This window comes from Hipposideros armiger, unplaced genomic scaffold (assembly GCF_001890085.2).
Source record: "Hipposideros armiger isolate ML-2016 unplaced genomic scaffold, ASM189008v1 scaffold_34, whole genome shotgun sequence".
In the NCBI taxonomy this organism is placed as follows: Eukaryota; Metazoa; Chordata; class Mammalia; order Chiroptera; family Hipposideridae; genus Hipposideros; species Hipposideros armiger.
This window is the reverse complement of record NW_017731384.1, coordinates 4913331-4927088: the sequence shown is the minus strand read 5'-3', so window position 1 is coordinate 4927088 and position 13758 is coordinate 4913331. Positions and strand designations below refer to the sequence as shown.

The window sequence follows — 13758 nt, the reverse complement described above, 5'->3', positions numbered from 1 at the left end:
TTGGGTGGGAGAGGTTGGCTGCAGGCGTCCCTGTCTCATGCGTGCTTCACTGAAAAATGTCTGGTGTGGATTTTAGCGTGGGGGGGCTATAGAAGCCGACTCTCTAACCCAAAGTGCAGCAGAATCGCCTGGAGGCTTGTTAATCTCAGATCGTCCCATCCCCAGAGCTTCTGTGTCAGTAGGACAGGGGTGGGCCTGAGAACGTGCATTTCTAGCAAGTTGCCAGCGGGGAAACTGATGTTGCTGGTCTGGGGACCACACTTGAGATCCGTTGCTTTGGACACACACTGAAATGCCTTTCACACAAAGAGACGAATTCTTTTCACCTTTTCACCTAACCGCCAATGGAGGGCTTGAAACGGCAAACGTGTTTGTTTGATGTGATACTTTCCCTTTCATAATTACTGTTTTTCTCCTGTCCCCATTAGGATTCTTATGCTCGCTATTTAAAATCTCCAATCTATAAGGAAATGCTGGCCAAAGCTATTGAACCTCAGGAAACCACCAAGAAAAGGCAAGTGGAATGGTCTGTAGCTGCTGGTGCCTTGTTTTGTTTATAGAGAAGTGAGGGTCTCTTTCAGCCCAGTGGCCATGGTTGAGATATTTGCTTGATGAAAGTATTGGGGACTGGGAAGTGGTTCTTAGGGTATGATTGCCTCATTGGCTTTAGAATGGCCTGAAATCACCCTAGCAAGATTTCCGTAGTCATCACTGCCAGTGCCTTTTGTTTCCCCTGATGCTGGTTTGAAAGAATCTTATCAGACTGATAATTACACTTACCACAAATGGAAGCATCTCATTGGTTTAAACATTTTAACTTTTAATTTTTAAATATATATATTTTCAACTGACTGATTTTTAAAAATTGCTACACATCTTCACCTTCAAACTGATGTGTGGGAATTAGTTTAGTCACAGCCTTGTATCCTTGTCATGGCCTAAGACCTTACAGAGAATAGCAGATTATGCCCCAAGAAAAAACGGTAGACTGTTAGGGAAAACAACAGGGACATTCTAAGTGGACTGCTTTTTAGCATCTGTTAGTTATCTCTGTCATTCTCACCTTCCTCACTGGAGAATGTGGATCATCTCATCTAGCACAGCCCTTGGGCAAAGGATGAAATAATGTTTTGAGTACAGTTTGAATTCCTTTTTTGGGGGGAGGAGGGTAAGAAGCCTGCATGAGGTTTGAAGATTCAAAAGAGTAACAAAATGACAGCTTGAACAAAGATGTGGGACTTTGGGGGAGGGTTTCCCAGAACCAGCACGTGTCCTGTCCCCCAATGGTTAGTAAGTGGTCCCCCGTGTGTCAGCTCAGCCCACGCTGGGCTTTTTTTCAGCATCTCTAGTCAATTCAAAAGCAGGGTGGTTGGCCTTTATCAGAGGAGCTTAAAAAAAAACCCAAAAACCCAACTTGGCTTCATTCTTGAGGATAATGGCCCTGTTCTGAAAAGGAGAGAAAGGTGGTCTTTGTGGGGGCTATTCTTCTAGGTTTACCGGGTAAGGAAGGGCATTCAGTGTTCCTGGGGACTTGAAAGCTTCTTTAAGCCACAAGAAAGGGCTGTAAACTCTTCACCAGCTCTGCCAGAAAGTAGTGGGTAAGGAAGGGGTGTCTCCTACTTCTCTCTCCAGATATTTCGTGAGTGGGGCAGACCTCAGAAATCAGCCAGGATCTTCTCCTGGGCACCTCCAGGTGCTTTGAGGGCTGGGTGGCATTAGGTGTAGTGCTTGGCATTGGTGTGGGGTACTGCAGCCTGGCAAATGTTGTCACTGCTACTGTGAGTGGGAACACACGTGTGAATGTTTCTGAAATGTTTGAAGATCGGCCTGTAACTATGTGGGGATTGTCCTGTGCTAGGTGTGAGTTTGTTTCATGACTTGCAGGTGTAAGACAATGTATAACACTTAATTTTTTCAGAACAAGTTAAATTGAGCTCCAAGCCTCCCCTTTGGCAGGGCTGGTGGGAACCCTCTTCCTCCTTAGGGTGGATACAAGCGTAGTCTAGAAGGGGCTGATGTAGTCTAGAAGGCTAGGGAGGTCCTAGGTTTTAAGTCTACCATTGCTTTGTCCTGACTTCCAAGGCTCTGGGAGAGAGAGCTTGGTCCCAGAAACCCATGTTTAACTTCTGTGGAAGGTTCTGGCACATGGCCACCAACTCTCCAACCCAGGCCCTTTCCCCCTTTCTCTGCCCATAAGACCTAGCCCTCGTGGACAGCCCACCTTCCCCCTCCTTCTCAGAACACTGGCTTTTGAAAACAAATACTCTACCTCTCCCCTAAGTCAAAAACCCTTGGGCTTCCAATAGCCACACCCTCCTTGTCCCTTCTTTCAGGAAGAGCCTATAGGACGTTAAGATGACAAGTTGATTTCTAAACATTACGGGAGTTGTGTCTGTAATGGTCACCATCCAAGCAGTCTTCCTTGCGCCTGACGTAAATCTGGTGGCAGTTGGGACTCACTCTGGCCCCGTGCTCCAAGGGAAGAGAAAAGCGCTAAGGTTGGACATGCCTCTGAGAACTCCACCTGAAGTTCACCAGGAGAGTGAGGGAACAGGTCCCGGCTCTGGCCTTCCAGCCCCACCTCCCGCCAGGTGTTACAGGGTCATTGTTGGGCAAGCAGCGTTTCCTTGCTTCCAACCTCTAATCCTGTCCTTCCTTCCAGCTCCAGCCTCCTGTTTATGCGGCGTCACCTGCGCTCCAGCCCGAGCCCCGTCATCCTGAGGCAGCTGGAGGAGGAAGCCAAGGCTCGAGAAGCAGCCAACACGGTGGACATCACCCAGGTCATGAGCAAGCTGGACCGGAGGAGCCAGCTCAAAAGAGAGCTGCCTCCTAAATAAATCTACAATTCCTTGCGGTGGTTGGGGCATGCGCTTGGGGGAGGCAAACAAAGGCAGGGCCAGAGTCTAGAAGAGTCCATTCCCCACTTGTGGGACAGTGGGCTAGTCAGGGTCATCCCACATTCCTCTGACCTCCTTGATGGTGGGCTCCCCAATGCCCGTGAACTAGAGCTAGTTCTCCCACTCCCAACAGCCAAGGGCCAGGGTTGGCGATGGTGGGGGGCAGCCACCTGGCTCAGCTGCTGTGTGACCTCCTATCTACAGTAGGGGGTTCCTGTGGTAAGAACCACAGAAAAAGGCTGATTTGTTTTCTACCATTTGCTTTGGAAAATTAAAGAGAAGGCCTCCCCGCAACCCCCAGGCACAGCTGTTGCAGGCACATTTGTTTCAGATAGCTTAGTGCAGCTCTTTGTCCCATTCAATGTAGACTCTGCTTCTGAAGCAGTTGGGAGTCCCGCCAAGGGACTAGTGTCAGGGTTCCCCTGGATGCACGGCCATGGACGCCTCTGTCACACCTGCCTGGAAAGGCTCTGCTAAGACATTTCTGTTGAGCTTGTTCTTAGTCACAGTTATTGAGGGTTGGTGGGTGCTCTTCGTCCTTTTTGTCTCCCCTTCCCCTTTTACATGCTAGGGGAATGAAGTAGCTGGTAGGAACGAAGGCCTTGGGCCTCAGGCCTCCTGAGCAGTCAAGGTGAAATGGCCTTTAGAGGAGCAACTTTTTTGGTTAAAGAGCGAAGGGGCTGATGTTTCACTCATGAGAGGAGCGATGGTAGATATCTGTGCCATTTTCAAGATGAGTCTGGGTCAAAGACAATACTCTCTTGGATATTTTCTAGATGCCGGCGCTTTCCTCATTTGTAGCTGTAGACTAGTCCAGCCCTGTCTGTGGGCAGGGGTGGAAGGGACCCCTGACTTGGGAGGAATAACAGGTAATTCTTGAAGTTAGGCTTACCCCTCATACCTGTGTAAGAGTGCAATGGTGGCAGAACAGGTCTCTGAGCAAGGGACCAATTTGACACAGCAAGAAGACACACTCATTGAACATGTTTACTGAGCACCTACTGTGTGCCAGGCATAGGTGAATACATAGACATGGTCCCTGTCTCATGGAGCTCGTAGTCCAGGACTGACAAAAGATAATGAAGCCAACGATATATATCAGGTAGCTGTTGATGTGACACTGATGTATATGCACAAAGCTAGTGTGGCATTTGACAATCCGTGTTTATTGCTCATATGTATAGGGTCATCTGTGTGGTTCTGTTGATCTTGGTGGGGCTCACTCCTAGCCTGGGGCTTGATCTGTGGTGGCCTAGGCTGGGATGAGTGGAATGATTCTTCTCTGCTTCACATGTCTTTTATCCTTCAACAGCCTAGCCTAATGGCAGAATTGCAAGGGAGTGAGTGGGAACATAGAAGGTTTTTTGAGGTGCAGGCTTAGAACTGGCACATGGTCTCTTCCATCTGATTTTGTTGGCCAAAGCAAGTCACAGAGCCAGCTTAGAATCAAGGGGTGGGGAAATGCACTTAATCCCTTTAGTGAGAGAAATTTGAAAGTCTTCTGGCAGAAGACATGGAGCCAGGGAGCGGAGAAGAACTGGGGCCATCTTTGCAATCAACAACACAAACAAATCGGTGATCAAACCTGTAGACTGTGTTCAAAAGGAAATGGATGTGGTGCTGTGACAGAGAAGATGGGTGGTGTGTAGGCCTCTCCCAGGTGGTGACATAAGCAGAGGACGACAAAGAGGTGGCCATACGAAGAACGTGGGCTAGGCAGGGAGAGCTTTCCAGGCAGAGGGGACTGCATGGGCAAAGTCCTGGCAGTGGGAAATAGCTCGGAGTGACCTGAAGGACCAGGTGAATGGAGCCTGGTGGACAAGGGGGAAATGGTACATGATGGGCTTAGCGAGCTGGGCAGGGCCAAGTCATCGAGAACTTTTTAGGCTGTCTTAAGAAGCTTGTGGCTCTTGGTTTCATGTTAGCAAAATTATTTTATTATTTACTCTCTCCATTTCCCCGAGTCATAGAGTACTTTACACTCTGAAAGAGCAACTAGAGATATGCTTTGTTCATTTTTCTTCCAACTCAGGGAGGGCATGCAAAGCAGAAATTTCAGGTAATGGACCACTGTGAACTGAGTGACATGAGGGAGGGGGCTATCTATTTCACTCACTACTTGGAGCCTAATGGCCTGAGACCTCACAGGTTGTGCATAAAAATGGCCTTGCTCCTGGATGGCAGCAGCTATTACCTCAATGGATGAATGGATGAGTGAATGAATGAATGAACGAATGAAAAGAGCTCTAGATTTGGAGAGGGCTTCTTGGGCTCTGGTCCTGGTTCTAGCCCTGGTCATGTGGTTTTGAGCAAGTCACTTAACCTCCTCTGCTTCCTGATTTGTGAAATGAGGGGTTGGCACCAGGTCCATGCTTCCTGAAGCAGATTTTATGAATTCCAGAAGGATACCCAGCCTGAGGAATCAATTTTACTTGAAGATTTAGAATGGGAGGAAAGTTAGATAATTTTGAAAATTTCACATTAAAATGATCATGAATATATTATGAATTAGAATGCAAAATGCACATACATTTTTAAAGATAAAATTTGGGACATCAAAGGCATTTCACGGCTGGCTGTGGCAGGTTCAGGCTTTTCCCTCAGACTCCTGGGAGAACGTGCTTATTTGGCTCTCCTGCTGTCCCATTTCTGTGGGGAAGTTTGAGAAGCATGAAACCAGAGATATTTGCCATCCATCCCCTCTAGCTGAGATTACACACCTAGCAAAATGGTGGTGAGGATGGTGGAGGTGTCGAATTCGTCAATTCTTCAGGGCACAGACTACATCTTGTTCGTCTTTGACTCAACCATCCACCATCCCAGTCCCCACATGTGCGACATGTCTGCTTCACACATCCCTCTTTCTCCAATAGACTACCAGGTGCTCTGTGTCAGACACACAGTAGGTCCGCCACACATACTGATGGAAACCTTCTCAGTGCCAGACACACGAGGATCCTACACTCTAATAAGACACAGGCATGTAAACCAAGTAGGCTGTCATTGGATGAAAGAGTAAATAAGTGTTTTAACCTCACCCTTCTGAAAAAAGGTAGATGATAAGTGGCTTCATTCCTGGATGGCAGCAGTTATGTTCCACAGATGTATTTTAAACGCCTGTTTTGTGTAAACACCACTGGTGGGTGCTATGGCAGATGCACAAATGAACAGATGTTCTCTGTCCTCAAGGGGCTGACAAGGATACATAGATGCAAATGGCTATAATTCGAGGAAGAGTGTGATCAAGGCTGGATGGTGTAGAACATGCTAGAAGAGCACAGAGATGGGAGAGGATTGTTTGGCCTGGGGGATTAGGGGGAATCACCAGGAGATTCTCTTATGTGTAGTAAGTAGTAAAGGAGCCATGAGCCCTCACTCAGTTTTGAGGTTTTATAAGGGTGTCTGCTGCTAGACCCCGGCAGGTGGCAACTGTTCTGCGAGCTTTCTTTCTATGCATCAAACATAATAGTGGTCCCACAGGGCTTGTTTGAATCTCAAATAGCATAAAAAATAGTATTTATTTGGATAATATTATTGATATATTTAAATCATTATGATGTTCTCTATTAGGCCATGTACTCAGGCATCATCTTAACTCCTTAATGCCATATTTTAAACAGCCTGAGTTTCTCTATCCATGGTGGCATATATCTTATGCTAGAATATAAGGCATGCTATAAGGTACCAGGATTTCCTTTGTAGAATTTCATTTTCAGGCTTGGCTTTTAGAGAAAAGACTGCTTTTGTTGTGAGGGTTGAATGGAAATACAAGGACAAGGGACGAGAAAATCCAACTAGAGTACTTAGGACAATGCCTGGCATATAATAAGTGCTCAGTAAATGCTGGCTGCTGCTATTATCGTCACAACTATTACATCACCATCACCATCACCATCATCCTCACCATTGTTATCATCACCATCACCACCATCACCACCATCACCCTTATCATCACTATCATCATCATCATCACCATCATCACCATCATCACCCCTGGTAGCTTCATGGTCTTACAGTAAGCTTGTGCTTTCTTGTATCTGGCAGTGTTGTCCAATACAATGATTTATTATACTTTATTATGTAGGGAATTTCCTGAGGTGTACACAAACCATCTTACTTCTCTGCTCTCTGAGTCTTGCAGTGTGGCCTTCTCAGCTATCCAGGGACCAGTGGGATGTATTTGAGGGGAGGAGAGTAGGGTGTTGATGTCATGTCCTCTGTCTACAGCTCCTATGAGAGGGCTGACTAGCAACAGTATAGTGACCGGTCAGTCTTTTGGTCCTGAGTTTCATGGCTGAAGTAAGGGTCTGTTCAAAATGGGAAGGTCTTGTGCTGGGCTGTGACAAATGAGATGACTGGTAGGAGAAATGATGTGTCTATCTATGTGGATTTTTCTCCATGGGGCCAACTATGCTCGCTTGGTTTTGGGGGCAGTGAGGAGGGCCTGGAAGGGGGGACTGTGCACACTGCATGCTGAACCAGAATGCAGAGCTCTCCTCACCTGCCTGCTTCCAGGAAGTGGGAGTTCAGGTGGCCACAAGGCCTCCTTCAAATTCCCATCCAATTTCTGGACAGAAAATGAATTACATCTCTTTACATCATCTGCTTTGCCTTTCATTAAAAATCCTGTGGTTGTGTCCTCATGTCAACATACCTGCTCCATTTCATGCTCCTTTCCTCACTTCCCTTGCATAATAAAACAGCAGCACAAAAAAAAACCAAACCAAGCTCTCCTTCACTGTGTCTCTGTCGTGTCACATTTCTTTACCTTGTGCCTTGCATGCCACTGCTTTGCTGCTTTACCCCGGTGGTGGGTGTGGCATGGGCTGGAAGGGTGGGGTCTCCAAGTGCAAGCCCCAGGCCTTTGTGGGAGGGGCCAAAGTCATGGTGGACGGGTGGTGTCAAAAAGGCACTCTGCTTAGAGTGTCCAGGGCCAATTGGGCTAATGGCTATTTGCCCAGAAAAATTGACCTTCTTAGGTCAGGTGAGTGAAGCAAGACAGCAGCCACCTTCCTTACCTCTACTGTAGCTGTATGATCTTGCTCAAGTTGCATCATCTCCACGAGCCTCGGTTTTCTTATCTGTAAGGCAGAGGTTATAACAGGAGTTTATCACAAATTCTGAGTAAGTGGGATTCGAGTTAATGAACAAGGTGTGGGGGTGTCCTCAATTAGTTGGGGAAGAGCACTTTGGTGTATCTCCATCTCTCTTAACAAAGTCTATTTTCTAGTTTTGGCATTTCGGCCCACTCTCCAAGACCCCAAGTCCTATCCAAACCCCACAGGCAATGGGATGGTAATATACTCCTGGGCCAGTAGAAAAAGCAAGGACTTTGGGGTTACCCAGACCTGGAATCAGATTCTCATTGAGTCACTGTATTAGTTATTTGTTGTCACATAAGAAATTAGCACGAACGACCACCACCATTTCTGAGCTCATGGTCGGCCAGGTGAGACTTGGCTGGGTCTCTGCTTAGGGTCTTGCACTCAGGGGTCCCCAGTCTGCCCGTGTTCTTATTTGGAAGCTGTTAGGAAGAATCTGCTTCCAAGTTTGTTCATATTGTGGGTAAGATTCAGTTTCTCGTAGGACTGAGGGCCCCAGTTTTTTACCGGCTCTTAGCTGAGGGCTGCTTTCAGCTTCTAGAAGCTGTCCGAATTCCTTGCCACATGGAACCCCTCCATCTCAAAGCCAGCAGTGGACACTTTTTCCCTCACTGAATTCCTGTCATGCTTCAGACCTCTTTGACTTCTGTCTCTGGTCTCTAGACTCGAAGAGTTCATGTGATGAGGTCAGGCTGACCCGGATCACCCTTTTTTAAAGTTACCTATCATGTAGCCTGCCCATGGGAGGGGCTATCACATGACATTTACAGTTTATATGCACACACAAAGGACAGGGGCAGGAATCTTGGGGGCCACCTTAGAATTCTACATATCCCACCCCCTGATTGGTTGTGAGAGCCTAGGGAGGGGAATGAACCCCTCTGGTCCTCATCATTCTGTTCTCTAAAAGGGGTGGTTACAGATTCATAGAGGACCTAGCGCAGGGTACACTTAAGAAATTATAGGGCCCTATTCTTTCACCTAACAGTTGTCTCCTGAACCCTTAGTCAGGGCCCAGCCTTTCCCTGTTGTTCTTCTTCTTTGCAGACTGTGTCCTAAGGGGAGACACACGTCCCTATAAAAGGGAGGTGTTAGAAGCATAGCTCAGAGCTCCTCAAAGTTACTGGGCCTGATAACAAAACGATGACCTCAGGTCTGGGTTAGAAGACGCTTTCTTTGAGTTGCAGGCCCCTGAGACTCTCCTTCAGTGGGTCTGGGCTGGGGCAGGGGTCTGACTTTGTAAAGGGCACCCTGGGTAATTCTGATGTGGTTGGTTTGGAGGCCACACTGAGACATCCAGCTAGCGATCAGCCAGCTTGGTTCCAAGCCTGCTCCACCGTTCCCAGTGGCATGTCCCTGTGGCTTGGCTTCTCGAAGCATTAGTATCCTCATCCCAGTGGCCCCAGGTCTGGTTTGTCGGCGTGTGGGTGGAGCAGAAGAATTGACTCCGAGCTGCTGTTACAGAAAGGGACCTCGCTTGAACCTCAGGGGGCGGGTGAGAGGGGCCTCTGGCCTTTCTTTTCTCTCAAAAGCTGTTCTTGGAGGTGCCAGCCCTTTCCTCTCCAGGTTGGGGCTGGCGCACACAGGTGAGCTGGAAACCAGGTGGAAGCAGGCAGCCTCCTCTCAGCGCCTCGAGCTGCCCTTCTTTGGTTCCAGTGCAGTGCCCAGGCCCTGGGGGCAGGCAGGTCCCTCTAAGCAGGACCTCCGGGTGGCTGTGAGAGTTTCAAAGGGGGTTTGTTCTTCACTGAAGTCATTGCCAATTCTCTCTTGGAGGTGCTGTTGGTCCAACTGTCCCAGAGGGCAGCCCCCTCCCTCCCAGAACCAGCATATTCTCCAGCTCCGTTCACTCTGGGCTTTGATGTGGCATGTGGCCCCACGAGGCCTTCAGGAAGGAACACAGCAAACTCAGACTGATGGGCCCAGGCACTCTATGAAGGGAAGAGAGATAATAGCAGAGAGCCTCCCTGAAACTTCCGGTTTGAATTTTCTCTGTCAGCTTCGACAGAGCTCTCCTAGGCTTCTTTGGCTGAAAACACGCCTGACCCAACATTCCTACTGCCGTGCTCCAGGACACGGCGGCCGTGGTGGCCCCGGGAGGTTGAGACACTTCTCTTCTCCAATGAGTAACCCCCTCACCTAGTATTTCCTGCTTCCTTCTCCTGGCATGTCCAGGTTCCACGCTTAGCCTTCCTTCCCGGCCACCCTGCTCTGCCCTCAGGAGGCACGGGGAAGTGCTGGCGCCCGGCCATCCCCAAGGTGTGGTCAGTGTGGACACAGGAGGGGGTTCAGGTCAAGGTGCACGGCCTCAGGCCTGGAGTCAGTAAGGCACAAGCTGGGGCTTCTTCACCTCCAGCACTCTAGTAAAAGCCTCCAGTCCTTAGGTTGGGAACCAAGGATAGAGAAGGAATGCTTAGTACCTGCCAGGTACGAAGCGGGTGGCAGGTACCAAGCATGGCGCATTGGGAGGACTGGAGTTGAGGGAAGATTGCAAATCCAACCTGGCCACACCCCAACATCCCAGGCCTGGAAGAAGGTCAGTCTGCCTTAGGATGCAAGTGCCCAAGTCTGGGGACCATGGCCAGGGCTCACAGACAGGCAGGCCTCTTGGCAGGAGGCCTCTGTGTGGCTGTGCCGTTGTCACACACGGCTTTGGTCATCGTTCCCGTCTCCCCCAGGGAACAGCCATACCGGGTCTGTGCTCTGGGCACTGGCAGGGGCTCAGTCAGCAGAGGGCAGTCCTGGGACCTGTTGGCCAGCCACTCAACTCACTCTGAGCTCTCTCTTTCCTTCCCTGCAGTCGGGCCAGCACACCGCTCCCAGCCCCCACCTGGCTGTGTACACTGGGACCTGCGTGCCCCCCTCTCCTTCCAGCCCCTTCTCCCCCTCTTGCCGCTCCCCCAGGAAGCCCTTCCCCTCACCGAGCCGCTTCATCAGACGGCCCAGCAGCACCGTCTGCCCCTCGCCCATTCGGGTGGACTTGGAGAACTCCTTGGGCTCGGAGCAGAAGGGGGAGGCCTGCAGATCCAGTTTCCGCCGAAGGCCCTCCAGAGACACCTCCACCGACTGCCCCTGGCCCCGGCCTGGGCCCAGGGCCCCTCCCAAGGCCCGCATGGCTCTGTCCTTCGGCAGGTTTTTGAGACGAGGCTGTTTAGCCTCGCCGGTTTTTGCCAGGCTCTCACCCAAGTGTCCCCCTGTGTCCCACGGGAAGGTACAGCCCCTGGGGGATGTGGGCCAGCAGCTGCCGCGGCTGAAATCCAGGAGAGTGACAAAGTAAGAGCCAGAGGGGGTTGTGCTGTGTGTGTGCATACGTCTGTGGGTGTGCACGTGCGTGTATATGTGAACCTATGCCTGTGGGTGAGCCGTCTGTTGAGTCTTTCCATTTGGTGTTCCTCCTGCACCCCACCCACACACACTTCCTTTCCTCCTGCGCCTGAAGCTTTTTCCAGATCAAAATGGATGTGCCTATGGAGAGTGGGACCTGCCTGATGGACTCGGAGGATACCGGGACAGGAAGATCAGGTGACCAGGCCATCAAAAAGGAGGTCATCTGCCCCTGGGAGAGTCTGGCCGAGGGGAAAGCTGGCTGAGGCGTGGGCCTCGGACCAGGCAGATACTCCCCTCAGACTCCGCTGGACGGGGACATCAGACACACTCTCGAACCAAAGTGCATTAAGATCCTGCTTGGGGGCCAGACAGACAAGATGGGATGGATTATGGGGCAGAGTGCTCTGTCCGGGCCCCCAGTGACCAACTCCCTCCCTCCCCTCTGACCTTCCCTCTTTTGGGCAGAAGAAAGGCATGTGGACCAGAGAACTTAACTTGCTGCCTTAAAACCGATAAAACGTTAACATGGAAGTTTCTCTTGGATCGGAATGTTAGTGTGTGTCTGGGTTTCTTAGTTACTTATGAGCTATTATTTAGACTCATTTTAGACTCACATCTTTAGTTTTTTTGACAAAGGGCATTGGCAATGAGTCACTTCCAAGAACTCCTTCCCTGCTTAAATTGGTTTGTGCATGATGCTTTTATCAATCGACTTCCTCAGGGGGATGCCTCAGGATGTGGCATCCCACAGCAAGGGCGGTCAGGGGAAAGGCATCCTTGTAGGATGCCAGGTATATTGTTCAGATCCACCAAGAAGTCGATGCCAAGATGAGGTTAGGATAAAGAGTAAGGGGTGGGGGACTTCAGACCATGATGCTGGGCTGACCTCTGGGGAAGGAAGTGTGGGTCGGGAGAGTCTCAGATGGCAGCACAGTTCCAAGAAAGTTTTGGCCAGGCTGCTGGGGTGTCCCTCAGCCAAAGTCACTATTGGAGGGGTCCTGTGTCTTGCGGGGATGGTTCTGCATTAGTACCCTCAGCACACAAGGTCATTGGCTGGGACCACCTCTGGGAAGCCTGGCCCGTATGCGCTGGTGGCCATTAGTCCACGTGCTCCCTGCAGCAGATCTGAGCGCACATTGTCACTTCCGCTGTACCAATCCAGTAGGCACTCCTGGAGGTTCAGGCCTTGGTGTGCCCCTCCCACTTCTTCTCCAGCTAGTCACTCAACGAGTCTTTATTGAGATTCTACTATGTGCCAGGCACTGTACTAGGCCCTGGGAAGGCATCTGTGACCCCTTGCTTCATGGAATTCATCTACAGCAGTGGTTCTCAACCAGAGGGCAACTTTGCCCCCAGGGGACATTGAGCAGTGTCTGGAGACAGTTTTGATTGTTAAGACCGGGTGGGGGTGCTATTGGCATCTGGTGGGTAGAGGCCAGGGATGCTGCTAAACATCCTCCAGCGCATGGGGCAGCCCCCTACCTCTACACAACAAAAGATTATCTGGTCCAATATCAGAGCCACTGTTGAGAAACCCTGAAATAAATGATAGGTTACAACCTGTACTGCTGGACATGTGTCCCTTGTCATTTGTTTCTGCCCCAAACCCTGAAGCATTGCCCCAAAAGGTCCTGCTGGGATATTTGGATTGGACAGTTGGTTGAGATTAAGGGTTACATGGTGAGCAAAACATTTTTAGAAGTCGCATGGAAAGTCATCATAAGAAAAAAATATTCAAGTGGTTTGTCAAACCACTCATTTTGCCCCTCCCCTTTAATCATCAGTGTCATCAGAATTCAATGAGTAAATAGGAGCCCGTCACTTGCTTTTAACTTTGGACAACTTACCTTATTTAGCTCATAAACACTGGGCTGCTGAGTCATCTCTGTGCACACTTCCAAAGATGAATGGTGAGTGGGTGCCTGGCCCAAACCTGGACTTGGTGACCCTGCAGGAAAACATGCTTCAATACCAAACAAGCATTGCATTTTAGATTCTACAGAAGTCACTCCTCTGGGCTCACACAGGAGTCACTGATCTAGGGGTATGGAAACTTTTCTCCCAGAGAGTAAGAGAAATTGGCCAGGTCTTTTTTTGGAAGGTGAGTGGGCCAATTAATGTGATGTCTTTATTTGCAAAACTGGTCTAAAATGAGATTAAAGGCAAAGCAATCCATAACCTTAGTCTACCAGCAGCCACTGTGTCAGGAAATAAGGAGAGTCTCAACCCTGAACTTGCATACTAGCATTATGGGGCTCCACTCCTGAGCCCCCGGGGTCCTACAGAGAAACCAAGCCCACATGGATCTACAGTATCAATGACCGAAGCCTGCAGGATTCACTGGTTGGATTAGTTAAGGTCCAGGCTAACGTGCAGTAACAAAGAGACCCCAGAAGGAAGAAAGTGGTGCAAACACGAAGGAATTCCTGCCTCTG

The 13758-nt window shown here is 49.7% G+C and overlaps 1 protein-coding gene across 2 annotated transcripts in view; it reads left to right on the top strand.

The window, feature by feature from the left end:
• Positions 1-12715, top strand: part of RGS9 (regulator of G protein signaling 9) — an 83547-nt gene extending 70832 nt beyond the window's left edge. For both annotated transcript variants that reach the window (XM_019637767.1, XM_019637766.1), the window contains exons 16-19: positions 429-514; positions 2663-2780; positions 10797-11269; positions 11436-12715. In XM_019637767.1, coding sequence (XP_019493312.1) covers positions 429-514; positions 2663-2780; positions 10797-11269; positions 11436-11586 — 828 coding nt within the window. In that variant the 3' untranslated portion in view covers positions 11587-12715. The remainder of the gene's footprint in view (positions 1-428; positions 515-2662; positions 2781-10796; positions 11270-11435) is intronic.
• The last annotated feature ends 1043 nt before the right edge of the window (positions 12716-13758 follow it).